This window comes from Cucurbita pepo, chromosome LG18, assembly GCF_002806865.2.
Source record: "Cucurbita pepo subsp. pepo cultivar mu-cu-16 chromosome LG18, ASM280686v2, whole genome shotgun sequence".
Classification (NCBI taxonomy): domain Eukaryota; kingdom Viridiplantae; phylum Streptophyta; class Magnoliopsida; order Cucurbitales; family Cucurbitaceae; genus Cucurbita; species Cucurbita pepo.
In genome coordinates this window covers 6,732,392-6,758,416 of record NC_036655.1, presented here as the reverse complement: position 1 = coordinate 6,758,416, position 26,025 = coordinate 6,732,392, and the positions used below count along the sequence as shown (strand labels likewise).

The window sequence follows — 26,025 nt, the reverse complement described above, 5'->3', positions numbered from 1 at the left end:
AATCTTATTCCCCTTGTAGTTGATTCCTTATCTTATCACATTGGCTCTTTTATTAGACAAATAAAACCAGAACTGTTGCAAGGTTATTTCCAAGTTGATTGTGATCAGTTAAGTTGATATGCCATAAGAGTTCATTCATTTATCATATGATTACTATATCTTCTTCTTCAGAGACAGGAACTAGTCGGCAGTTGTCGAAAAGGGAAGTTCTTGATTTCCCAAGGAAAGGATTCTTTGCCACAAGGAAAGTTGTCCTCACAGTCCCTGGGGACAGTAGCTCTTCAAACACAAGCAGCAGCAAGGACGATCCTACAAGTAAACCCGAGGCAAGGAAACTATCAGTCATGATTTATTTTTTCTCCATTCCAATGAATCTTCTATATATTGTCTGCCTCTTTAGTAGATGGTGAATGCAGTTATAGAAATGCTTATTGTGATTTTATCGGTCGGAGGGAGGAACGAAACATTCCTTATACGGGTGTGGAGACCTCTTCCTAGCATATGCATTTATTCGTGAGGCTGATGACAATACGCAACGGGCCAAAGCAAACAATATCTGTTAGTGGTGAGCTTGGACTGTTATAAATGGTATCATAGCTAGACAATGGGCGGTGTGCTAGCGAGAGTGCTAGCCCCAAGGGAGATAGATTGTGAGATCTTATATCAGTTGGAGAGGGGAACGACACATTCCTTATAAGGGTGTGAAAACCTCTCAATAATATATGGGTTTAAAAACTGTGAGGCTGACGGCAAAACGTAACGGGCCAAAGTGAACAATATCTGCTAGCGGTAGGCTTGGGCTGTTACAAATGGTATTAGAGCTAGATACCGGACTGTGTGTCAATGAAGACATTGGGCCCCCAAGGAGGGTGGATTGTGAGATCTCACGTCGGTTGGAGAGGGGAACGAAGCATTCCTTATAAGGGGGTGGAAACCTCTCAATAATATATGCGTTTAAAAACTATGAGGCTGACGGCAAAACTTAACGGGCCAAAGCGAATATCTACTAGCGGTGGGCTTGGGCTGTTACAAATGGTATCAGAGCTAGATATTGGACGGTGTGCCAATGAGGACGTTGGGCCCCCAAGGGGGGTGGATTGTGAGATCCCACGTCGGTTGGAGAGAGGAACGAAACATTCCTTATAAGGGTGTGGAAAACTTCCCCTAGTAGACGTGTTTCAAAACCGTGAGGTTGACGGCGATACGTAACGAGCCAAAGTGGACAACATCCGCTAGCGGCGGACTTAGAACGGTTACAATTAATCTCTATTTGAAATGTTCGCATTAATCAGGGAGGATTATCAGTAAAGACAAATAAGATCTGTTTCACTTTATTGTTTCTCCTGCAGCAAACACCTTTTGGCTACACGAGGAAGGATGTTTTATTAATTGGTTTGGGTGTCACAGTTCTTGGATTTGGACTGAAAAGTGGATTAGAGGTTAGATATGTCATTTTCCCTTTAATAACTGATTGTTCCTCCCGCAAGCAATCATTGGTTTCTGGCTATTTGTTCATATTACAAGCTGAGGAGAACGGGTTTTTATATTCATTTCCACAATTACCCTTAGCATTTTACCTTTTCTTCTGCAGTTTGCGGGGTATGATCCTATGCAAGCAGGTAACGTTGTTCAACTTGTTCTGGTTTTGGGTTTAACGCTTGGATGGATTTCCACGTACATGTTCAGAGTTTCAAGCAAGGATATGACATATGCTCAACAACTACGTGAACGAAGACAAAGTTATGCAGGTAAGGACCACTCCCTACTCGAAATCATCGTCATGTTTGAAAGTGATTTAAATCACGCTCGAAAAAAAGTGTGGAATGTTTTTTACCTTATCAACGTCCCTATCAATTTGATGTCTGTAGAAACGCCTTGAGAGCCTTACCGAAGCAGAGCTAATGACATTGCTTGAACAAGTCGACGAAGAAAAGAGCCAATCAACTAGCGGCAAATAGGTTAAACGAAATTTGGGGCCTTCGAGGAGGGTTGACTCCTTTTCTTTTGGAGTCCTTTGTTCGACATTTCAAGGATTTACCGATCTATTGGCACGACTAAATTTAGGACGTAGCTCTGATATCATGTTAAACAAACACGACTCTCCACAATGGTATGATATTGTCCACTTTGAGCATAAGCTCACGTGACTTTGATTTGGGCTTCCCCAAAGACCTCACACCAATGGACAGAGGATTCTTTGATTTTACCCATAAACATTCCTAGTCGACGTCGGACTTTCATTATCCAACAGTTCTAAGACACGACAAGAAGCTTACTAATAATTGATAAGAAGCATTATTTATTCTGAAAAATAACGGTTAATTTCAAACTACATTTTTTTGAATTATTACGTCATAACTGGGGGCGAGAAATGTGGATACGCGGGATATACCGACAAAACCGAATTCCGATCCGACAAAGGATTGGATACGGCTTCTTAGCTTTACAGAACGACATGTCGTCGGAAAATACTAAATAATCGTAATAAACAAAATTTGGGGGAATCCCCGACTACCCCCAAGGCTGAAAACCGCCAACTTCGCGCAGATTCTTCTCTGCACCGTTAAATTAGGGCTGGCGGGATTGCAGTTTGATTCAGTTTCGTATTTGGAAAATGGGGAGGAGAGGCAAGCAGAGGAAGTTCGAATTCGAGGACGACGAAGACGAACTTCAGGGTGTGAAACCCGGGGATTCGAATTCTGCCAACTCGGTGAGCAGTGATGATGAGGCCAATGAAGATCTTAGCCTCAATGTTGTCGAGAAGGCCTTGCGATTGCGCGCTGGAATGTTGGTTATCGATGCAGGCAATAACAAGGATGGTAACTGTGAACAAGATGGTAATGGCGATATTGTTGCCATTGGAGCTATTGAATTGTTTTCATCGTCGTTGGAGGATGCTGATGCCGAAGCCGGAACTAGCGGAGCCAGCGGTGATGGCATCACCGCTGCTTCTGAGGGGCGCGAACTGGAGAGTGAGAAGACAGTGAAACAGAGGAAGACGAATGCTAAGAATCTGGGAACTGAAGAGAGCAATGTGAGTATTTTACTACTTTCGCTTTCATTTCTTGTTGATAGAAAGCAAAAATATAACTCTAGTTTCAAAGTATAAACCATCTTATAATTCGAGCAAGATATTATAACCTTTCCTGTAATCTGATGAAAAGATCGTGGGGTATGTTTACTAGAGCTTTGTATTTCTCATTGTCTTGTTGTTTCCTTTCATTTTAGATGGTTATCACAAAAGGAGAGAAGTTCAAAACGACTGGAATGATAGATCAAGGGGTTTCGGTGGAATCAAACTCTACTGAGACAACTGATAATAACGTGTTCAGGAAGCTTCTCGTGAGTCCCTTTAACTGATCTGAACTACCATTATGGAAAAATTAGTGTTTGTGGAAGCATAGTGTTGTATCTCTCATATATTGTTCTACCAGCGTGGACCAAGATATTTTGATCCTCCAGACAGTTGGGGAACATGCTATACTTGTGGCGAGGAAGGTCATAATGCAGTGAATTGCTCATCAGCTAAACGAAAGAGATCGTGTTTTGTCTGTGGAAGTGTGGAGCACAATGCAAGGAGTTGCTCGAAGGTCGGGAAGAAATATTTTTAATATCTTCGTCGTCTCTGAGTTTGCAATTCCTAATTCTAATCTAGAGACTGCTATATGTTGATTGGCTTTCCTATGTGAGTGGTTATTAACCCAATCTATTCCAATCGGCCTGAGTGTCGCATGGTGTTGGAGTGTTGCCTTTTAAAATGTTCTGTTGTTTCTTGCTCATTTGGATATATTGAAAATTGAAAGCCTGCTCCTTACTAGGCACGGGACTGCTATATTTGCAAGAAAGGTGGGCATCATGCAAAAGACTGTCCAGAGAAGCACATGGATGTTTCTTCAAGCTTAAAATTATGTTTAAAATGTAGAGATTCTGGTCATGATATGTTTTCTTGTCAGAATCTTTATCCAGATGACGATCTTAAGGTCTTCTTCTACTTCGTATTGTAGTGTACTTTCTTGGTTCTTTCCAGAAGTTATTTTGCACGCCATATCGTTTTTCTCGACTTGACTTGTAAAACATTTTTCTTTCAGAATATACAATGCTACGTTTGCAAGGAATTTGGTCATTTATGTTGCGTGGATTCCACCAGCGACACTACGATAGTTTCCTGCTATAAATGTGGGCAGACTGGACATACTGGTCTGGTAAGTCGTCTATGCAACCGACTGTATACAATGTTCACATGATACTCATATCACCTTTCATTCCCTTGAGACGTTCTCTTGTTTTGTTTATGCCTTACTTTTATATGCAACTGTCTACTTGATTCGCTTTCACACCAGTTGGCAGTATCCATCCAAAAATCTGAGTTTTGCTGATTCTTGAGCATTGAAAAGTTTTAGATTCCTGGACTTATTTAACGACGGCGTATATTCTTATGCTGATCGAATAGTTGGGTTTGATGAGAGGCTAACATTTGTTTGTAATCATAGAGTTCAATATTTAGTGAGTCAACTTGTGAGGATCAATAATGACGGGGTCTAAAATGTTGCTTTCACTTAGCATTGCTAGACGCCTCATTACTCATTAGGATACTTGAACCTTGTGGACGAGAGAGCTTGTTCCTTTTAGATTTAAATTCCTTGCTTCTAAGTTTATTGCACATGGATGGATAATTTTTTTTGTCCTGTGTATCTGAATCTACAGTCATGCTCAAGATTATGTGGTGCTGTATCGCCCAGCACATGCTATAGATGTCGTGAAGAAGGGCATTTTGCCCGTGAGTGCACGAGTGCTACCAAGGTAGATAAAAGAGCTTGCAACTGGTTTGATTTATTAGCGAAAAATTAGGTGGCGAAGGTGTTCGTTTTGTTATGCATTTACTTATATTTCCTGTCATAATGTGATTCTAATCTTGCACTTCATGGAGCTTGCTCAGGTCGGCAAGAGGAGTCGTCGGTTATCAAATCCAAAATCAATGTCACAAATAGAAGAAACTAACCATATGGGGTCAAGATCTGCACCTCATGATCTTGCAAAGGCTCATAATAATGAGAAAAAGATAAACCATGAAGATAAAACACTGACTAGCCTAGAAAGTCAGGACAAAGGGTCGCTGGGTATCAAATGATCCAGGTCCTGGTACCTTCTTCAATGGCACGTTCATGAGAAATGACTGGAATTCTCCTGTTACACCATCTCGGTGGAGTCACTATGCAAGCCTTCAGTCATTCACAGAGAGGCATGCATTACATCCCGGGACTTCAATGTCGTTATGACCTGTATGGCTCCTCGGAACGGATACTCGGCGTCGAGATTTGGTGGCTTTAGCAATGAAGGAAGGAGGAAAAACTACAGCTGGTGGTGGTAGAAAGTGTTACTTGATTTGAATGATTGGTAGCTGTTGGAAAACAGTACTGCTCAAAGATTTGTTCTTTTGGTTTGTGGTTCCAAAGCAGAGTCTGAGGTCATTGTAAGTTAACTGCTTCATTTGTGATCGTACCAAATTTAACTTTTCGTTTAGTTTACATGATTCCCTGTACCAGGTTTCTTCATTTGCAGATTGTAGCATGCAATTTGAATGTCAAGAAGCTCATACATTCTTCTCAATTTGAGCGTATTATCTCGTTCGAGAGATCAGAGATTTGCTTACTCCAATCTACATCGTGTTAGAACCAAAGCTTTATATATATCGTTAGTGTTTTTTAACTCGTGTCTACCACTCAAAATGGAGAGAAATAAAAACTATGTTTTAATTCGTTACACGAGCAAGAAAAGACGTATTAAAACTTTTAGATATTTCCTTTACTGTAGCCATATCAGGTTTCCATTTGAGTACCATATTGGATCGTTGGACATAATTACGATGAGTTTCAATAATGTTTAACTTCATATAAATGCGAGAAAATATTAATTTATACTTCACACAGATCTGAATAAATTAGTATTTTGTTTATTTCACGTATTTGAAAATGTGTTTATTTATGAATAAATTTGAAGAACTCCCATAATTTATTATATTAAAAGTAAGTTATGGTAGAAAAGATGTGCAAAATGGTACGAATACTTTGGTGTACGCTATAGTTCATCATCATGTTTCATTTCTATAAAGAGACCTCTTCTTCTATATTTTATATTTGGATCATGTTTTGGTCTTGAGCCTTTTCTCTTACTCTCATCAAGCTCCTCATTTTTCATTACGGCTTTTGATTATTTGATGCATTGGGCACTAAATGCTCTTTGGCAGATGGTAAAATCTCTTTCCACAAGCACTGCAATTTGCAAAGGCGAAGTTATCTGAAGGTCAAATCCTCTGTTCTAATCTCTCTTTCTCTCTCTTGTTCTTCTCTCTCTCCTCCATAGCTTTTTCTTCCGTGGTCTTGAAGTCATACTGATTGTATTTGTCATCTGGAAGTTTACTTTTGACTCGTAAGCATTCAAGTTAGTAGTAGCACCAGAGCTTTGTTGTTGCTGATCTTAGTGATTCGTCTCAATTGCCCCCTCTGTTCAATTCCCTTCCCTTCATTGGTTTCTACCGTAATTGTGAAAACCCTAATTTCCCCTTCTATTTTTCTGTCTCAATTTTGATCTCAATCAGCTGGGTTTTGTGCTGGGACAACTCTTTGAACTTGTTTTCAGTAGCTTGATTGATTCTTTCGGTTTCTCTCTGCACCCAGTTCTGCAAGAGCTTTTTCTACACAGCCTGATTATGGCTGTGCTCCCGTAGCTAAAGGGTGCACCAGATTGTATTTGCGCGCATGGAAACCTGCATTTCTGTAGGGTTTAGCTCGTATTCGAATTGTGTCAACTAGTGAAGAACATGATTCCATGTTTTCTTGAATGGTTTTGAATACACCGTTTTTTCTTCGTAAGTTGCTTGTGCATTGCCATTCACGCAATGTCGGACGATATGCTGCTTCATTTCTCCTCCAATTCATCCAACCAATCGGACCAGTCTTTGCCGGCCAAAATGGCCAGACTCGAAGCTCGTATGGTCGGTAAGACCTCGTCCATCCAGCCGCCTGCTCAATCGCAGTCAACCAGGACCTCTGTCTCATCTGCTGTGACATTCGTCGCCTCTGAAAATTTGATCGAGCCCTCCACTTCGAGTGATTCTGATGACGGCGTAAGTTCCATTCAACATTCACGTGCAATTTGTATTCATTCCGCTTCGTTTTTGTATCTCGAGATTTGAGTTTCAGTTGGTCGTTGAAATTGTTGCTAATTAAACACCCTGCCTTTCTAATTTTTTTCTTTTGGAATTGACTGAAATTTGGCGTGAGAAACGAGAATGCACGAACTCACAACTAGGATGATGCACATTTTCCGTATTACTTTATGTGCATGATCTTTGATTTTCGTGTGGTACTCTGTTATTGAAAGGTTGACATCGATAACTTTGGATAAAAACAAGCGAGATATATTTGTCTTAGAATATCATTTTGATGTTCTTGGCTGACCTATTAACTTGAACGTTCTCATTTAGGATCTATATCCATTTTTTTTTTTTTTTTTTGAAAACCAAGATTCATGTTTGCACTGCAAGTATGACAACTTCAAAAGTTTAAGAAGTGACTGCCTTCTTGGAAAAGAAAATAATTTATTTTAACGGAGGGAGATTTCACTCTTATTCAGGCAGTTTCAATCAAGATTCCTAGTTTTTACTCGTCTTTGTTTAGGATCTTGGACACCGTATTGAAGGATATTGTGAGGAACTATATGCCACTACACAATGGAACTATATGCTTATTGCTTGCTGAAAGACTCTTCATTGTTTGAACATTTAATTAATTGAGTTGTCAGTTCCATTACAGGATCATGCAATTTTTTCCTTTTGAAAGACTCTTCATGTTTACTTATTGCTTGTTGGTTTACATTTTTCAAACACTTTCCTTCTCTTAGGTGGGGGATATCTAATCCTCGGTCGGTTTTTTTCATCTGAATTTTTCTGAGTTGTTTCTGGAACTCTTAGAGATTATCTATTCTGGATCTGATGATATTGTATTTTATGTGTTGTATGTTAGACTGGGGATGGATTCCTCATCCAAGCCAACACTCAGAAGCGCCAGAAACTTCAAGAGGCCAATGATTCAACCCTTCCTGAGCGTGTTGAGGTAGTTCTTATTATTTTGGTTATGGTTTGGAGTAACTATTGCTGTTGTTTAAATATGATAGACAATCCCTAAACCCTAATTTCAAAGTATAACTTTAATTGATCATAAATGTTCTATTTTTCAATGAAATGTTCATGCCTATGAAAAAAAAAGTTCTATTTTCAAATTACTGCACCAAACCTTGTTGTCTTGTTTCTTGAGCGCATAACTGACTGGTTTTCCTTCTCCATCTTGTTATTTTTTTTTTCTTCATTTTCTTTTTGGTTTTCTGAGTTGTGCTGACTTGCAAGTTGTATCACCATGAAATTTCATTTCTCTTTGGAAATTTACTTTTTTAAAATAATAATAACAACCACAACAACACTTTAAAAGGCATTTCAGGCAGTGGATGATGGGAAGAAAAACCTGGTGGAAGCCATAGAGACCAAAAAGAATATGGATGTAAATAGGAAAAAGCAATCTAGAGGAAGGGGACAATCCCTCTCGAATAGAGGTCGTGGGTCAAGAATTAATGATCAGACGAAATCACAAGTTTCTCTCTCAACAATTCCACCCACGATTGGTCAACATGACAGTGTATACCTTAAGGTATGTTCTGACTAATCAATATGCTTTAACAGAACAATTTTGTGTTATTTAATTCTTTATGATGGATTGACCATGCAGTTGAGTTATTTATTTGGTTGAAAGATGGTCTCCAAGATCTCTCTTCCACACATCTATATATAAATATATACTTTATTTATTTATATATTTATGTAATTTTCTCATTTCAATGAGATATTAGCCTTAGCCAATTGGAGAGCTTCTTTTTTAACTCCTTGTATTTTTGGGCATCTTGCCCCTTTCTGTATGTTTCATTTGTCAATCAAAATGCTACCCTTTGTATAATTTTGGTGAAGACTCATTCAGGTTTTGGTAATAGATGATGTTTGCGAAACTGCCATCCTGCTTTCCACACATTTTTAGGTGTCCTATTGGGAGTATAAAGGTTCTTTGTATTAGTTCAGTAAGTGATGTTATGTGCATTTCCTATGAAGCTAGACATCTTCTCCATCGTGCTTAGATTCCTTTAAAAGGGAGAATGGGTGAGGATGTGTGATTAGACAATGGATATCCCTATCATGGGAGAGGAAGTCATTTTAATTTCTTCCACTCAGACTCAGTTGTCATCCACAGTAATCAAACGAGACACGGATGTTTGTACTACAAATTCGCACGTAAAGGTATAGTAGCCTGAATTGGAGGAGGAAAAAGCTCTAACTCAGGATGATGATGAGGAAGCCGTGGGTTGTCGCAAGAACAATACAACTTATGAGTTGATTTTAGAGATGGTAGTAGAGAGAATATGTTTCATCTTTCCTAGTTAAAAGCTTCAAGTCAACCTCTGATCTTTCCTTACCCAATACCCATACAAGATTGCATGGGTTGGAAAAGGAGATTTACCCCTTTTCATGAGACGTTCCATCATGTTTTGAAAAGTTCTAGACTGATGAAGTCTTTTCCTATATGCCATAGTGTGTAGGGATATTTGGGTTGATTCAACATCAATTTTTCCTGTTTGTTTTAGGTAAACTAAAAAGCCAACTTAAGAAGTAGCAGACCTTTTAATGAATTGACTGCTTGAAACTGGCAAAACCAATCAAAATTGACCAATGTTCTATTTTTAAAAGAAGTTGCCCCATAGTGGCGGGTGCTAGAAAGTATGAATTTCTCAATTTGCAGCTATAAGATTTCTTAGGTAAGGAAGGCCATAAGACTAAGCATGGGCCCTCGTATAGAATCCTCACTTTCTACCTGAAAGAATGATGATACCTCAGCCATTGATAAAATTATTCTAATGCAATTCTCTTAATTTATTGGCCAACTTTAAAGTCCTGTTCTCTATCAAGGGAAAAAAAAACATTGGTTGATTAATGATCAATCTCTGGTTTTGCAGGATGGGATGTGTAAAGACCAGCTTCGGGTAGATAATCGCTCTCCATTGGAGGTATGTCCTTTTTTATATTGCATGGAAGCATTCTCCAATAGGGATAACCCAACATAACTTTTGTTTTTGGATAAAAATATATGCTTATGTTGAATCCTCTATGGAGTATGCATCTGAAAGAGCGCAGAAGAGAATTCATATGTCCACCATGTTAGTGGATGGTCTGCAACCTTCAAAATAAGATTAAACGTGCTTTCTCAACTTACAATTTGTTGACTTGTGAAGTGTTGTTTTGTTTATAATGAATAGTATCTCCTGTTTGTTGCATGGAAAGTTTTTATTATGCAAAATATCTTGTCTTCGTGCCACAACTTTTTGACATATCAAATTTGTTTTCCTTGTTGGATTAAATAGGAAGAGTTGGTTTCTTTACGGGCAAAAGTTGCTTCATTGGAGGAGGACTTGCGAAAATCACGTCAGGAGTCTTCGGAATATCAAAATCTTTACCATGAATTAGAAAAGGTACATAGATCATGCCCAGGATAGTAAAATACCTATTTGCACAGAATACATTTTCCTTGTTGTCTTTGCCCATGCATATGATGGTATTCTACAATGTTTTTCTTTTTTGGAGTATTCTAAAATTGTCACCAAGTTTGTTCCTCAAGCGAGACATTTTTAAAATTCTTTCTTCTATTTATTAATTTTACCTTTTACCTTTTCTCTTTGGTCATGAATTATGCAGGAGTTGAAGGAGATCAAAGAGTACGAACAGCAGATGAAGCCTAAGGTTTGTTGTCTCAAGGAACTAATCCTTTTCCTGCGAGGAGAATTTTTTTTTCAAAATTTCAACCGTGTGTAAAATCCTGTTTAGTACCGCTAATGAGTCTATGATCTCCGCCACTAGTAACTTTATGCCGCCCCACTCTCACAGTCACTGCTTTCGTTTCTTGCCCAATTATATGTGGCCTACAACCTGGACTTACTTTATGATTGCCATTTGCTGATCATCAAGGTTGTTTACTATGGAGGGTGGTTATTATCTTATTTGTTCTCCTTTTGATCTTTATGAAGAGCTAAATGGAACTTGCTTTCATTAAAACCTTCATTGTCCTAGTGTGGTAGACTTAAAATGCCATCGTCAAGAATCTCTTATTCTTAGACACGATTCAAGAATTTCTTTTCATAGACACAGTTTTGCCGTTGGAATTAACTGTTTCATCCTTCTCGTGGGTTTTATTGACATTACAGAGAACGAAGGTACTATCCGATTTGCTGATATCTGTTTCAAAGGCTGAGAGGCAGGAAGCAAGGATGAAAGTCCGACAAGACTCCTTGAGACTAGGCAATGTGGGTGTAATCAGGTTAGTTTTTTCATTATCTAATTGTCATAGGTTATTGTCTCATTATATTTTGCTCTTGCTTAGTGGGGGATAATGTAATATGCAAGCAAAAGAGAGATGAGCATACCAAGTCAGGATTTATACCCTCTCTTCTTCACCCCACTTTAACAATTATGTTCCAATTTCTGCCATCTGAATAGGCCATGCTAATGGATGAAATTTGTGAGACTTAAGCTATGGGATGGAATTTTGTCTGCGAAAAATTCCATCTCAACCTCCAACAGATAAAGCTTCTTAGTGCCATCTTCTTTTGATTAACAATGAAAGTTATTTCATGGAATATTTGTGATCTAGGGGATAAATCTAAATGTGCAGTATTAAGAAATTCATACAGAATCAATGCCCCGATCTGGTTTTAATTCACGAAACAATAAGCACTTCTTGATGGTGGTCTCGGTATTGGTGGCTTGAAAAACAAAAATGTGGCTCTTTCGGCTAAATGGGGATGGAGATATGTATGAACCAAAATCCTTTTAGCGTAAAGTGGTGCAAAATAATGATGCGAATAGTCTTCACCAATGGCATACTCTCGGAAATTTGCTTGGTGATGGCAGAAGAATTTCATTTTGACTAGATTTGGACTATCATATTCCGTAGACTGCTTAAGAATGATGAGGTTGTAGATTTTCAACAGCTTTTAGTGAAGCCTAGCTGAAAAAAAGATGGCTGCATTGTCAGATTCTAGAAGATGGTCTCTTGATCCTTGGGGTTTGTTTTCTGTGAAATTGCTTTCTAAGCATTTTGCTGCACCATCACCTATTGTTAAGGAATTTCATTCAGCTTTATGGAAGTATAAAAGTCCCAAACATATCAATGGATCGTTGAATTGTTTTGAGGCTCTTCAAACGAACTTCCTTTACTATTATATCCCATCAATCTGCCCTCTCTGTATGTCAGACTTGGATGCTATGCAGCATTTCTTTTTTGTTTCTCTTCTCAAGTCAATGCTGGTGGACATTCTTATCAATCTTTAATGTTCAGTGGGTATTCTTCAATTTCTTTAAGGAGAACATTGTCCATTATGGTTTGAAAGAAATCAAAGGATTTTCCACAACAAGTCACTTTTTTTGGGTTAATCGTTTTGGTGTGGCTTGCCTCAATGCCTCTTCATGGTGCTCTCTTTCCATACACTTCGCCAGCATTCAATCTAGGATTGCATCTTAATTGGAATGCTTTTATATTTCCTTTATAATATCGCATGTATTATTTTTCTGCTTTTTCTTTACTTCCTCCTATGGGGCACTTGTACTTTTTAGCATTAGTTTCCTTTTCATTCTTTAAGTGAAAATTTGCGTTTCCTTTTTAAAATAAAATTGGACTTGTCGGTCAAATTATGGGCTTCTTGCAACCACGTTCCCTTTTAAACTTTATTTCAAGGAAACAACTGATTGCACTCTTGTCTGGATGTCAGAGCTGGGACAGTCATATCTGAAACATGGGAGGAAGGACAAGCATTGAAAGATCTAAATGCCCATCTTGTACGTCATCTTTATACTTTTGTTAACAATTTAGTTTTTAGGAAAAATATAAAATTATTAATTTTTTTCTATCTTGAATCAAACATACAAGCAATAAAGAAACACTCTTTCAAATATAAATAATAAATATAAACACCGAATAGTAAGATAATATTACAGAAGTATAAAGAAAATCCAATATAACTATATTAAAAAAAATTGAATCTGTTTTCAAATAAACAATAGGCCTTTCTTTTTATCATTTGTTGTGGATAAATATTCTCACAAGCAAAGAAAATAGGATGAGCATATCATAGCCATAATATTCAGTGAATAGTATCTGTTTACTATCTGGACAATAAATTTTTTCTCACGTACTAGTTCATGTATTGTTCGTTTTAGTTTTCTTGACATGGAGTTATTCTTATTAGCTGTACGTTTAGTTCATTTGTTTATTGCAAATAAGCTTCCTATTTCGCAGAAACAATTACTAGAGACCAAGGAGGCTATTGAACGGCAGCGCAAGTCCTTGAAGAAAAGACAGTTGGGTAAGTTCCTTCGAATAATGTGAATCTTATTTATCCTATGTGCATCAAAAGATCAATGTTTGTTCTGAACATTCTCAAGTTTTAAATGGTACATTTTCTTTTGGCACTTAAGAGACCTCTTTCTTTTTCACCTTCCATCCTCTTGTATTCTGACATAAAGCAAAGGAAACGCTTTCTTGCTTTAGGGTTTTTTGAAATTTAAGATGTGAATAATTCAGCCATTTAGAAATGACTGTTCCTTTTTAAAGACAAAGGTGATGGGGCCGATGCCGAACCAGGAGCCCAAGAAGAGGACAGTTTCATTCAGGATGAGATCTACAAATCCCGTTTGGCAAGCATCAAGCGTGTTAGTTCCTTTGTCTTGTTGTTTCTTTAACTGTTAAAACATTTATAATTCTACTTATAGATTTTGCATAGATGACATATCATCTTATCAGAAATTATGAATTCTGTAGGAAGAGGAAACTGTTCTTCGTGAAAGGGACAGATACGAAATTGATAAAGGAAGGCTTATACGTGAAATGAAGCGGATACGAGATGAGGATGGTTCTCGTTTCAACAATTTTCAGATTCTAAATCACAGATACGCCCTTTTAAACCTTCTTGGGAAAGGAGGATTCAGTGAGGTTTACAAGGTCAGAATTTTGTGTTGTATCATTATTTCCTGGTACTTGGTCCAAAAAATTGTCTGAGACTTGAATTGCTCGGCAGAAAACTAGTCAATCTTTGCCTTCATTTGGCAACTGTAAAGATATACCTTTTTGCAGTGATTTTGAAGTAAGAAATTTCCAGCAGGCTTATGACTTGGTAGAACATAGATATGTCGCTTGTAAGCTGCATGGGTTGAATGCTCAGTGGAGTGAAGAGAAGAAGCAAAGTTATATAAGGCATGCAATTAGGGAGTACAACATCCACAAAACATTGGTGCATAATCACATCGTTCGGCTCTGGGACATTTTCGAGATTGATCATAATACATTCTGTACAGTCTTAGAATATTGCAGCGGTATATCTCTGTCTTACCATTGTACATTTCTGTAGTGATTTCATCTTGTGTGAGGAAGCCATTAGTATTTTGCATTATCAGTCTCACAATTTTTTTCTCCAGGGAAGGATCTTGATGCTGTTCTCAAGTCAACACCAATATTGCCCGAGAAAGAAGCCAGGATTATCATAGTTCAGATATTTCATGGCCTGGTTTACTTGAACAAAAGGACACAAAAAATTATCCATTATGACCTGAAACCGGGTAACGTTCTATTTGATGAACTAGGTGTTGCAAAAGTGACAGATTTTGGTCTCAGTAAAATAGTTGAGGATGATGTTGGATCACAGGGTATGGAACTTACATCGCAGGGTGCTGGAACATATTGGTAAATGCCTAACTTTACTGTATGCTTTTTGGATTTTGATATGTTTTAACATTTATTTTATGGAGAGTACGAGTTTCCTTCCTATCGACGCCCCAATGCATACCTACTCTGCATATTGCAAGTCATTAAATTCTTTTGGCATCTGTAGGTATTTACCTCCTGAATGCTTTGAGCTCAACAAGACACCCTTAATATCATCCAAGGTTCGTTGTTCAATAGTGTATTTTCCCTCTGCATTCATGTTTATATTGTTATATTGTCGCGGTCATTCCTATTCCTATCTAAATAGACATTCAATTTTTGAGTGATTTTGGATGAAACCAAAAGACGTACAAAATAGGGTGATTGGTGAGGGAAGTTAAGATAATAACTATTCCCCACTCGTCGCTCACCAAGCTTTCAGATATATCTCTTGCTGGTTTGAATCAAGAAGAATTTTTTGTTACAAATAATCTACACAAAGACCTTCATCCAGAAGCTACAAAAAAGGCAAAAAAAAATCTACATCGAGAGTCGTATACCTCATTCTGATTTGTTCGGATAAGTGTACGTAGTGTATGTACTTTCTTTTCTAATTTCGAGTCTTCTATAACGTGCCACTTCAGGTCGATGTCTGGTCAGCGGGTGTGCTACTATATCAAATTCTCTTTGGCAGACGTCCATTTGGACATGATCAGACACAAGAAAGAATACTTCGTGAAGACACAATTATAAAAGCTCGTAAAGTTGAGTTCCCTACTCGACCAGCTGTCTCAAACGAGGCAAAGGTGAGCTATAGTCTGGTTTGAATTCGTTCAATTCCCTTCGATATAATGTAATTTCTTTGTGCCTAATAACACCATCGTTCATGATATACCTTGGCAATCCATTTTGAAAGGTCAACAACGCCTCCTACATATTGTTGAGATTCATAGCATCATTCAAACAATGGCTTCTACATTGATGTTATGCAGGACTTTATACGACGATGTTTGACATATAACCAAGCGGAGAGACCCGACGTATTGACGATTGCTCAAGATTCATACCTAACGTACTCGAAGAAGTAATCATCCCATGACAAAAGTATGGCTCTTGGAGATCCACATTACAGGAATTTAACAAGTTCTATCTTTCTACTGCAAGCCAAGAAAGCTAAGTAACTCGTGGAAGTTGTAAACACAGGAAAGGTTGATCACGAGGGGTCCTATTTGAGTGACTTCAGTTGTCCTATCTCCAAATAATGGGGGAGGTTTGGCTAAGTTTGTAGCTTGGAAAGTTGCCCTTTGGGTTAAGGGTATAGTGTCCCACAATCCTTGTGGTTTAGTGTTACGAAAATGGGAGGAAATGAGGGAAGTTTTGCTTTTATTTTGTTTGCCCATTTTTGTCCCATCCGGAAAATGATTGATTTTGTGGTATGAAAAATATTTCGACTTAACTGGAAATGCTTGCTTCTATTCTCTCTCCGAGCAATGAATCGTGGTTGTCTAGCTGTACGAAATCCCTAGAAGTGAAGGGATAGGTGGAACAAGAGGGGAGGGAAGAACTACTACTGAAAGTCATTCATAAGATTGAATACCTTTCTGGCTATACGGAAGGGCGGAATGGATCATCAATCAGAGGGTTTCAGTTCATAAGGTATTATTTCACATCAACCACATTTCTACCAAGGTTTCATATATTAACGTACATGGTGGGACTCTAATAATAGCCTTCCATAGATGGTAACATTTTCACCTTATTACTTAAGATTTACAAATGATTAATTAGTAACGATTTAAGTAAAATGTACCCTTAATCATATAAAAATGAAGTTATCTTAAAATTTAAAATTTAAAATTTAAAATATTTTCTGTAATAAATAAATAAAGTGAATTTTAAAAACCAAGAAAATGAAATATTTTAATAAAAATTATGAAAGTAGGCTACCACGCAATTCATGTGAAGAAAATGGGGGGTTCCAAATGGAAAAGGACGTTCCATTGCATGCATTACTGTACGTACGGCTTGTCGGCCACGCAGCTTTGTCTCCTAACGGCTACAAAATTTGAATGCCTTACCTTATTCTTCTTATATCTACTTTTTATAATCTCTAGACAAGTCTAGATAATATAAATGATCTGAAGACCCTTCCCATTCTCATTTTTATTTGTGTCTTTTAGTTTTATCGAGTTTCGATCTCACATTAGTTAGAAAGGAGAACGAAACATTCTTTATAAGTGCGTAGAAATCTTCCTCTATCAAATGCATTTTTAAAAACCTTGAGGGAAAACCCGAAAGAAAAAACCCAAATAGAACAATATTTACTAACAGTGAACTTGAGTTGTTACAAATAGTATTAAAGACAACATGAAACGATGTACTAGCGAGGAGGTTGAGCCCTGAAGAGGGGTGGACACGAGATGGTGTGCCAGCGAGGACACGGGCCTCAAAGGGATGAATTGTGAGATCCCACAGAGGAGGAGAACGAAGAAATACTCTTTATAAGGGTGTGGAAATCTTCCCATAACAGACGCGTTTTGAAAACTGTGAGGAAAAGCTCGNAAAAAAAAAAAAAAAAAAAAAAAAAAAAAAAAAAAAAAAAAAAAAAAAAAAAAAAAAAAAAAAAAAAAAAAAAAAAAAAAATGTAATTTTATTTATAATAAATCTTAAAATTGTGGAGAATGGTCAAATATGTGCCATGTTTTTTCAAAATAAATTGGTTGATTTCACATTTTAATTTAGGTTTGTGTGATTTTGCAGTTCATTCTGAATTTGAATGAACGGATAAGAAAGTGAATAAAATAACAATACAAATTTGTATAAAAAGGTCTCCCTCCCTCCACATGCTCCATCTTCGTGTTCTGTGGATTCCCCTTTCCCACTGCCAGAATCTTTCGTCCTTTTCCCCACTCTTTTGCTTTCCCACAACTTTTACCAATCATTTCACCACTCCCATTTTCGTTTTCTTCTCTAAGAATCATTTCCTCAATCCATCTCTGCCATTACTCCACTCCGTTTTCTCTTCATCTATTCAGCACCTCGCGTTTCACACCCCAAAATGATGCGATCCTTAATACCCTTCATCGGGTTTTGGCTGCTGCTGCTGTGCTCCCTGGCCGATGCTTCAGATGCAACTTACCTAAAATACAAAGACCCCAAACAGCCATTGGGTGCAAGAATCAAAGATCTTATGCGTCGGATGACTCTCCAAGAAAAAATAGGCCAAATGGTTCAGATCGAACGGAGCGTCGCAACCCCGGACGTCATGAAGAACTACTTCATCGGTATTATCTCACTGAAATCGATTCCCCTGTTCGGATAAATTAGATTTGTCGTGGATTTATGTATAAGTTCTCACTATGATGAAGAGTGACGGTGGATTTGGACAGGGAGTGTACTTAGCGGAGGAGGCAGTGTACCGGCGGCGAAAGCGACGGCGGAGACTTGGGTCAATATGGTGAATGAGATTCAAAAGGGATCTTTAGCCACCCGTCTTGGGATCCCTATGATTTATGGTATTGATGCTATTCATGGGCACAATAATGTGTACAATGCCACTATTTTTCCTCACAATGTTGGTCTTGGAGTAACAAGGTAAGTAAAGTACTCAAGAAGCTGCGGATTTCCTCTGTTTTTCATACTCATTGATGATTGAGATTTAGGAATGTTTATCTGTGTTGATCCTTGAACTGATGAACAAGAATCATTGAAGTTGTTCTTGAATCTGAAATTATAACCCAAAAATATTGATGTGGCTTGCTTTGTTCATATCAGGGATCCGGAACTTCTTAGGCGGATTGGAGATGCCACAGCACTTGAAGTGAGAGCAACCGGAATTCCTTACGTTTTTGCTCCATGTATTGCGGTAAAACATTTTGAATCTGTTGCTTCAATGAGAAAATGAGGGATTCTTATAAGTTCTTCACCAAAGCGTGCTTAGATTACAGTTTTTTCCTTCTGGGTTTGGCTGTTGGGCAGGTGTGCAGGGATCCTCGATGGGGTCGATGCTACGAGAGCTATAGTGAAGATCATAAGATTGTTCAACAATTGACTGAGATTATACCTGGATTGCAAGGAGAAATTCCTGCTAATTCACGAAAAGGGATTCCGTTCGTTGCGGGAAAGTAAGATCCCTTTGCATAACTTTTAAACTTTACTTTGATTTTCATTTTGTTTTAGAGGCGTAAATTGATAACATGATAGTATCTATGTTTTTAAATTTAAATATTTTATTAGCTTGTTCAGTGATTTGATGAGTTGCTGTTTAATATCACTTCCCTTGCATGCTTGATAGCAAATGTACTTGTTAGGCGCTTGAATGAGTATGCCTTGGTTAACTTTCGTATACCCACATGCCTACCCGTAATGATGCTTGCAATTCCAAGAGCTTTGTGTCTCAATTTTTTTAAAATCTATGCTCAAGAAGACAAAAGTTGAGGCTAGAAATGCAGCTAGTTTCTGTCTTCTTTTAACCAATGCATTGTCTCTCTCTCCAACAACCCGACAAATTCTATTGGAGAGGGGAATGAAGCATTCCTTACAAGGGTGTGGAAACCTCTCCCTACACAAGTGTTTTAAAATTGTAACGGGCTAAAGTGAATAATATTTACTAGCAGTGGGTTTGGGCTATTACCAATGGTATTAGAGCCAAACACCGGGCTGTGTGCCAGCGAGGACACCGGCCCCCAAGGGGGTGGATTGTGAGATCCCGCTTCGGTTAGAGAGGAGAACGAAACAATCCTTATAAGGGTGTGGAAACCTCTCCCTGGCAGACACGTTTTAAAATTGTGAGGTTGACGACGACGTAACGGACCAAAGCGAACAAATCTGCTAGTGGTGGGCTTGGGCTGTTACAAATGGTATCAAAGTTAGACACCGGGCATGGTGCTAGCGAGGACGTTGGGTCCCCAAGGGGGTGGAATGTGAGATTCAACATCGGTTGGAGAGGAGAATGAAACATTCCTTACAAGAGTGTGAAAACCTCTTCCTAGCAAACGCGTTTTAAAACCGTGAGGGCGATACGTAACGGGCCAAAGCAGATAATATCTGCTAGCGTTGGACTTGGGCCGTTACATATACTTACTCAATTGATAAAATATCTTTATGTGAACCTTGAGGTCCCCGTAAAATCATTGTTTATAAATGGTAAAGAAAAAAGTTGGATTTCTATTCCCCTCTCCTGCTTAATCTAGCTGTTTCACATGATGTTGTGAATACTTCATTTGACCATCCCTAACCTATTTTTGGCACTCTTCTGTCTTATCTGATTTGAGGTTTTGTGAACCGTGCATGTACATGATTATTAAACACAATCCAGATCTAGTGATTCAAATGAATCTATTAGGATATATTACACTGACCACTTTTCTATTTTCAACTTATTTCACTTTAGACAAAAAGTTGCAGCCTGTGCTAAGCACTTCGTAGGTGATGGTGGCACGGTCAGGGGCATCGATGAAAATAACACTGTGATTGACTATAATGGATTGCTTAGCATTCACATGCCTGCATATCTTAACTCCATAAGAAAGGGAGTTGCAACCGTAATGGTATCGTACTCGAGCTGGAACGGAATGCGAATGCACGCCGATCGTGACCTTGTCACTGGCTACCTCAAGAACAAGCTCAAGTTCAAGGTATTAAAAGAAATTTGATAACTCAAGTGAGATTCTTTCTTATATTAGTAATACTAAAATAGACGGTGGGTGTAACGGCCCAAGCCCACTGCTAGCGGATATTGTTCTCTTTGGGCTTTCCCTTTCGGGCTTCCCTTCAAGGCTTTAAAACGCGTCTGCAAGGGAGAGGTTTTCACACTTCTATAAGGAATGTTTTGTTCTCCACCCCAATCGATGTGGGATTTCACAGCCCACCCCCCTTCAAGGCCCAGCGTCCTCGCCAACACTCGTTCCTTTCTCCAATCGATGTGGAACCCCCACCAAATCCACTCCCTTCGAGGCCACGTCCTTGTTGGCACACCGCCTTGTGTCTACCCCCTTCGGGGAACAGCCTCCTCGCTGGCACATCGCCTGTTGTCTGGCTCTGATACCGTTTGTAATGGCCAAAGCTCATCGCTAGCAGATATTATCCTCTTTGGGCTTTCCCTTTCGAGTTTTCCTTCAATTCTTTAAAACACCTCTGCTAGGGAGAGGTTTCCACACCCCCTATAAAGAGTGTTTCGTTCTCTACCCAACCGATGTGGGATTTCACCGTGGGTGATTCTAATGATGTTCTGTTGTTGATTCTCTGTAGGGTTTTGTCATTTCTGATTGGCAAGGGATTGACAGAATCACCTCTCCTCCACATGCTAATTATTCATACTCAGTTCAAGCTGGAGTTGGTGCTGGAATTGACATGGTAAATCAAATCTCACCCTTGCTTTAGAACATGTAACACAACAATTTTGTTCGACGTCTTTTAAAACCGTTACGTTTTTTCATTTTATACGTGGTTCATGACAGGTTATGGTTCCAGAAAACTTCACGGAGTTCATCGACGAACTCACTCGCCAGGTTAAGAATGATATCATTCCAATGAGCAGGATCGATGATGCCGTTCACAGGATATTACGAGTTAAGTTTCTTATGGGTCTGTTCGAGAATCCGTTGGCCGATAACAGCTTTGTCAACCATCTTGGGAGCAAGGTTTGTCACTTATTTAGATCTGCTAAAGTGTTGGTTTTGGTGAGTGAAACTAAATATGTTGGCCCTGCAACAGGAACATAGAGAACTGGCTAGGGAGGCTGTAAGGAAATCGCTTGTGCTATTGAAGAATGGCCCCTCTGCCGATCAACCATTGCTTCCTCTTCCTAAAAAAGCTGCAAAGATATTGGTTGCAGGGACACACGCCGACAACTTGGGCTACCAATGCGGAGGCTGGACGATCACATGGCAGGGTCAGAGCGGCAATGATCTCACTGTTGGTATGTCTTAAAAAGTTCATCGTTTCTTCTTCCGTAAAAATACACGAACCGCAAGAACCACGGTTGTTCGATAGTCGTTCGGTTTCTTATATTCGTAAATTTGTGCACAGGTACCACCATCCTCAATGCTGTGAAGAATACGGTCGATCCTGCGACCGAGGTAGTGTACAACGAGAATCCAGATGCTAGCTACGTCAAGTCGAACAAGTTCTCATATGCCATTGTTGTTGTGGGGGAGCCTCCTTATGCTGAAATGTTTGGCGATAGCTCGAATCTCTCCATTTCTGAACCCGGTCCAAGCGCCATAAAAAACGTGTGCAGTAATGTTAAATGTGTAGTCATCGTCGTCTCTGGTCGCCCTGTTGTGATGCAACCTTATGTTGAAACAGCCAATGCCCTTGTGGCTGCTTGGCTTCCAGGAACAGAAGGCCAAGGTGTAGCTGACCTTCTGTTTGGCGACTATGGATTCACCGGGAAGCTTGCTCGTACATGGTTCAAGACGGTCGATCAACTCCCAATGAACGTCGGCGATTCGCATTATGATCCACTTTTTCCGTTCGGATTTGGTTTGACAACTAAACCAAACAAGTCCTAGAGAATTTAGAAAATTTGGAAGGATATTTATCACATATGATGAGGCTATTTACAAAGTCCTCTAAGTCAGAAGTATTTCCAAATATGAATGAACTCAATTTCCAAATATAATCAATTTGAGCTTGTTATCATTCCAATAGTCGATCAACAGTTATGACGTTCTTGAATACTACTAACCCTAAAATACTACTAACCCTAAAAACTCGAAAAGTCTAAATCAAGAGTAAACATCAACTTAAATAGCTACCAAACTTTGTACTAAAAAGAAAAAGAAAAATAAAAAGAGCTATTCCTACTTGCTGCTTTGACATTATTAGGTTACCTAATGCAAGTCATAAACGGCAACAAAAGACATTAAAACACTTCCAATCCACAGTTTTCCATCTTTTTCCTCAACTTCACTTGCTGCTCTCACAACCTTCCCCTGGCTGTCCTCTAGTATCTGCAAAAGCTTTCCCTCGGGGCTGTACTTCACGAGCACTGCATGAGGCCGTCCCCCAATGTGAAGCAGGAACTGGAATTTTGCCGATATTGGAAGCTTGAGTAGAAATTTCCTCAGTCTGGGATATTCAGCTTCCAAGCTGGCTAATGTAGAATGTCGACTGTGGATTGCCACCCAAAAGTCACCCTTGTCGTTTGTTCGGATGTTGTCGGGAAATCCTGGAAGGATGGCGAAGTTCTCTGTTGTTCCTGCTTTCTCACCCTTCAACCAATACTTGCGTAATCTAGATCAATGATGGAAAGAGTTCAATGAGGGAATATTTTGGATGCTAAAATACTGAGTTGAAAGGGAGAGAGCATGTTTTTGGGAAGCTTTTATAAACATAGATTATTGGTGTTCTTTCTATTCATAAATCCATGAACTAAGAGCTATGATTATTGAGATTGGAACTGCACTAATAAAGGATGAAATACTTAACGAGGCATTTAGAATTGTAAAGAGTTTCACCTTCCTTTGCCGCCTTCACAGAACACAAAGAAAGAACCGTCCTTGGTTAGAGACACGCCATTTGGAAAATAAACATCCCTCACAAGCACAGTGGTTTCTCCTGTGGCAGCATTATATTTCAAAACTCTTCCGGTATTTTCAGCAGAAAACACTACTTGCAAGAAGTTCCTGCACCACAAAGGGACGTACTACAACTCTTAGCTTATTCAATTGGAGCTATATATATGGAAAATGGTATACTTATGGTAAAAATCTAGTAGAGTTATATAGTAAAGCTATATATCTATTCTCTCTAGTTTCATCCATGTAAACGATCTCGCCAATATTTCTCTTCACATAAGAGTATGCTTGTTGTGCTATCCCAACAGATAGTAATATTGTCTTTAACAAGAATCAAGATTTTTAGATAAAGAACATGAAAGAGTTTTTTCATTCCCCTGCTCTTAGTTTCCTTTTAGGAATGAGTTTGATCTTTGCTCTTGATTTTGATTTTCACCAAACCCTCTTCTATAAAAAAGGAAGTCTACTTACTATTAATGCATCCATGGTCATAGGTAAAAATTAGCAAGAAAAATCACCATTGCTTACCTTCTGGGGTATTTGGTGCTGGTATCAGTAAAGTACACATTCCCTTCGTCATCAAGGTCTAGATCATTAGTGAATTTGAGAGGCACTCCTTCTGCTTCAGTTGAAAGAGATGTTGCAAGACCTCCTTCAGGTCCTACTTTCATCAGTCCAAAGTATGCATCTGCAATATATAAATCGCCTGTTTTCTTGTCGAATCGGAGACCTAAAGGGCGGCCACATATATGTTCATACTTCGAATAACTTAAAATTGATGGTTTAGGATCACAAATCTCCGATCTGAAAAGCCATGGAAATAAATTAGAATGCATCAGAAGCAACTAAAACACAAATGCCTTGAAAAAGGAAACAAGGACAAGTAATTATATAAGATCAAAATCAAACGATTCTACATACTGATTTTGGCACTGAACAGAAAAGTACCTATTAGAGGAAGTATAAGCAAAATCAGTCCAGGATTCGCCATTCCAGAACAGCACTCTACCATCAGCGACACCAGTATAGGGTCCGCGCCCTTGCGGATCGAAAGCCACACTCTCAGGGCCCTGAACTTGATCCTTGAACATGATTTTCGACTTCTGCAACAAGTTATCGCTATCTCTCTCCGTCGGTATTTCAGACCACGAAGGCAATTCCACGTAATAGGTCTCAAAGTCAGGGAAATCAGCTATTGCACTGTGCTTGAAGGGATCAGTAGCACAATACAGAGCCACTACGAAGAAGAGGCCGGCGAGGACAGATCCGAACGATACGGAAGACTCATTGTTATCTCCCTGCCGCCCCATGTCTGCAAAATCAAGAAAATGGCAACGGATTGGAGGAAGAGGAATGGAGGGAGCGGAACTGGTTCAAGAAAATGGCACCGGGATTGGAGGAGGAGGAATGGAGGAGGCGGAACTGGTACGAACTGGTTCAAGATGGGAGAGATGGAGAGAAATGGATTGGAGGAGGGGGAAGAACTGGTTGAGGATGGGAGAGATGGGAAGAAACTGAAGGTTGAAGAGTAGTAGGTAGAATTTGATCTGATAGTTGATAGCAGGTTTGATTATGAGATGAGAATACAATAAGCTCCTATTTATTGCTTTCGACCCCACACATTAACCAAATACAGATTTTATTTTATTTTTATTTTTTTTATTATTCTCACAATATCTTCTCCTTTCAAAAATACAATATTATCCTCAAAAATATAATATTATCCTCAAAAATACAATATTACCCTCTATCTTTAATAAATATTTCATATATATATATATATATACTTAACTAAATAAATAAAAGTTTTTGTATTTTATTTTTTCTAGTTTAACATAGGAGTATTTTGGTGACAAAATATTAAGATTATTTTTATGATTTTTTTTTTGTTTAAAATGATAAATATTTTTTAATCTAAAATCCCTTTTTCAATAAGGGTAATAGTGTAATTTAAATATAAAGATATTATTTTTTTATATATATAATCTTAGTGATTTCATTCTCTTAAAAAAAATCATAGATTTACATATATTTTAAATCCGTTAAATAATTTGAGAGATTTAAATATTATTCAATATAATACGAATATTCAAAAGTCTTAAAATTGAATAATTGATATTTTAAATAAATAAGAATATTATTTGTAAAAAATTTCTATACAAAGAATTTGTAATTAAAATAATACAATAATAAAGAGTGATATAAAATATATAAATGTATAATATATTTTAGATAATTAGAGTAAGTAAATTTTAATTAAAATTAAATCAATAAATTTAATAGTAAATTTTAATGTGTTATTTATTTGAGTTTTTAAATATTAAAAACAAAATATCGGAGAATTATTTATTATTATTATTATTATTATTTCTCTAAATCACCTTTACTTAAAAAAAAAAGATAAATATAAATATCAAGATTTTAAAAGTATATATGATTCAAAATATAAAATAGTTATTTTCTGTATTAATTATTTTATATATTTATTTAATTGGAATAATCAAGATAAATAAATAAAATTAATTAATAGGAGAAATTAAATAAATTATATAAATAAAGCACAGAAAATGGCCTAAACTTATCTAACCAAGATTAATTAAATATCAAAGAAAGAAATCTAAAGTTGTGCTAATGAAGAGAAAAAATCAGCTTAATATAAAGAAATTTGTTCTCTCCCCTAAGGATCAATTAAATATCAAATAACACAAAAATATAAAGTT

General features: G+C 37.9%; 4 protein-coding genes across 7 annotated transcripts; 3 read left to right on the top strand and 1 right to left on the bottom strand.

The window, feature by feature from the left end:
- Positions 1–1,591: 1,591 nt before the first annotated feature.
- Positions 1,592–5,655, top strand: LOC111780666 (zinc finger CCHC domain-containing protein 7-like). Of its 2 annotated transcripts, XR_002812879.1 has the most exons (9): positions 1,592–1,748; positions 1,869–3,034; positions 3,229–3,342; positions 3,435–3,590; positions 3,819–3,980; positions 4,089–4,202; positions 4,705–4,800; positions 4,937–5,470; positions 5,544–5,655. XR_002812879.1 is itself a non-coding variant. In XM_023661132.1 (8 exons), exons 2-8 carry the CDS (start codon positions 2,615–2,617, stop codon positions 5,126–5,128), a joined length of 1,254 nt encoding a protein of 417 aa, XP_023516900.1. In that variant the 5' UTR covers positions 1,592–1,748; positions 1,869–2,614; the 3' UTR covers positions 5,129–5,655. The 2 variants fall into 2 exon arrangements, 1 of the variants encoding a protein (XP_023516900.1); XM_023661132.1 differs by having other exon boundaries at positions 4,937–5,655.
- A 474-nt stretch (positions 5,656–6,129) lies between these two features.
- LOC111780095 (serine/threonine-protein kinase TOUSLED-like) lies at positions 6,130–16,246 on the top strand. 3 transcript variants are annotated; one of them, XM_023660376.1, is made up of 16 exons: positions 6,130–7,123; positions 8,022–8,111; positions 8,484–8,699; positions 10,051–10,101; positions 10,456–10,563; positions 10,787–10,831; positions 11,293–11,405; positions 12,856–12,922; positions 13,383–13,449; positions 13,698–13,795; positions 13,905–14,084; positions 14,242–14,455; positions 14,558–14,698; positions 14,785–14,822; positions 14,971–15,025; positions 15,428–15,582. In XM_023660376.1, the coding sequence occupies exons 1-15, from the start codon at positions 6,896–6,898 to the stop codon at positions 14,983–14,985; spliced, it is 1,671 nt and encodes a 556-aa protein (XP_023516144.1). In that variant the 5' UTR covers positions 6,130–6,895; the 3' UTR covers positions 14,986–15,025; positions 15,428–15,582. The 3 variants fall into 3 exon arrangements, with proteins under 3 accessions (XP_023516144.1, XP_023516143.1, XP_023516142.1); XM_023660375.1 differs by adding an exon at positions 15,776–16,246 and having other exon boundaries at positions 6,131–7,123; positions 14,245–14,455; positions 14,558–14,822; positions 15,428–15,589; XM_023660374.1 differs by adding an exon at positions 15,776–16,246 and having other exon boundaries at positions 6,131–7,123; positions 14,558–14,822; positions 15,428–15,589.
- A 1,385-nt stretch (positions 16,247–17,631) lies between these two features.
- LOC111779796 (beta-glucosidase BoGH3B-like) lies at positions 17,632–22,435 on the top strand. The gene is made up of 9 exons (XM_023659948.1): positions 17,632–18,067; positions 18,173–18,377; positions 18,558–18,648; positions 18,762–18,907; positions 20,176–20,419; positions 21,033–21,137; positions 21,242–21,424; positions 21,498–21,702; positions 21,813–22,435. Exons 1-9 carry the CDS (start codon positions 17,842–17,844, stop codon positions 22,295–22,297), a joined length of 1,890 nt encoding a protein of 629 aa, XP_023515716.1. The 5' UTR covers positions 17,632–17,841; the 3' UTR covers positions 22,298–22,435.
- On the bottom strand, positions 22,403–24,861 carry LOC111779797 (protein STRICTOSIDINE SYNTHASE-LIKE 3). The gene is made up of 4 exons (XM_023659949.1): positions 24,254–24,861; positions 23,834–24,109; positions 23,246–23,413; positions 22,403–23,021 (listed from the first exon to the last, which is right to left on the bottom strand). Exons 1-4 carry the CDS (start codon positions 24,613–24,615, stop codon positions 22,619–22,621), a joined length of 1,209 nt encoding a protein of 402 aa, XP_023515717.1. The 5' UTR covers positions 24,616–24,861; the 3' UTR covers positions 22,403–22,618.
- Positions 24,862–26,025: the final 1,164 nt, after the last annotated feature.

What these genes read in the sequence shown, in the direction of transcription:
- LOC111779797 (XM_023659949.1), bottom strand. Translation starts at nt 24,615, where the DNA reads ATGGGGCGGCAGGGAGATAACAATGAGTCTTCCGTATCGTTCGGATCT. An exon ending in AGCACCAAATACCCCAGAAG is followed by an intron (nt 23,414 to 23,833) that starts GTAAGCAATGGT and finishes TTTGTGGTGCAG; the next exon opens with GAACTTCTTGCAAGTAGTGT. An exon ending in TGTGAAGGCGGCAAAGGAAG is followed by an intron (nt 23,022 to 23,245) that starts GTGAAACTCTTT and finishes TCATTGATCTAG; the next exon opens with ATTACGCAAGTATTGGTTGA.
- LOC111779796 (XM_023659948.1), top strand. Translation starts at nt 17,842, where the DNA reads ATGATGCGATCCTTAATACCCTTCATCGGGTTTTGGCTGCTGCTGCTG. An exon ending in GTTGGTCTTGGAGTAACAAG is followed by an intron (nt 18,378 to 18,557) that starts GTAAGTAAAGTA and finishes TGTTCATATCAG; the next exon opens with GGATCCGGAACTTCTTAGGC. An exon ending in TTGGTGCTGGAATTGACATG is followed by an intron (nt 21,138 to 21,241) that starts GTAAATCAAATC and finishes GGTTCATGACAG; the next exon opens with GTTATGGTTCCAGAAAACTT.
- LOC111780666 (XM_023661132.1), top strand. Translation starts at nt 2,615, where the DNA reads ATGGGGAGGAGAGGCAAGCAGAGGAAGTTCGAATTCGAGGACGACGAA. An exon ending in TGGGAACTGAAGAGAGCAAT is followed by an intron (nt 3,035 to 3,228) that starts GTGAGTATTTTA and finishes CTTTCATTTTAG; the next exon opens with ATGGTTATCACAAAAGGAGA. An exon ending in ACGTGTTCAGGAAGCTTCTC is followed by an intron (nt 3,343 to 3,434) that starts GTGAGTCCCTTT and finishes TTGTTCTACCAG; the next exon opens with CGTGGACCAAGATATTTTGA.
- LOC111780095 (XM_023660374.1), top strand. Translation starts at nt 6,896, where the DNA reads ATGTCGGACGATATGCTGCTTCATTTCTCCTCCAATTCATCCAACCAA. An exon ending in ATAATCGCTCTCCATTGGAG is followed by an intron (nt 10,102 to 10,455) that starts GTATGTCCTTTT and finishes TGGATTAAATAG; the next exon opens with GAAGAGTTGGTTTCTTTACG. An exon ending in AAGATCTAAATGCCCATCTT is followed by an intron (nt 12,923 to 13,382) that starts GTACGTCATCTT and finishes CCTATTTCGCAG; the next exon opens with AAACAATTACTAGAGACCAA.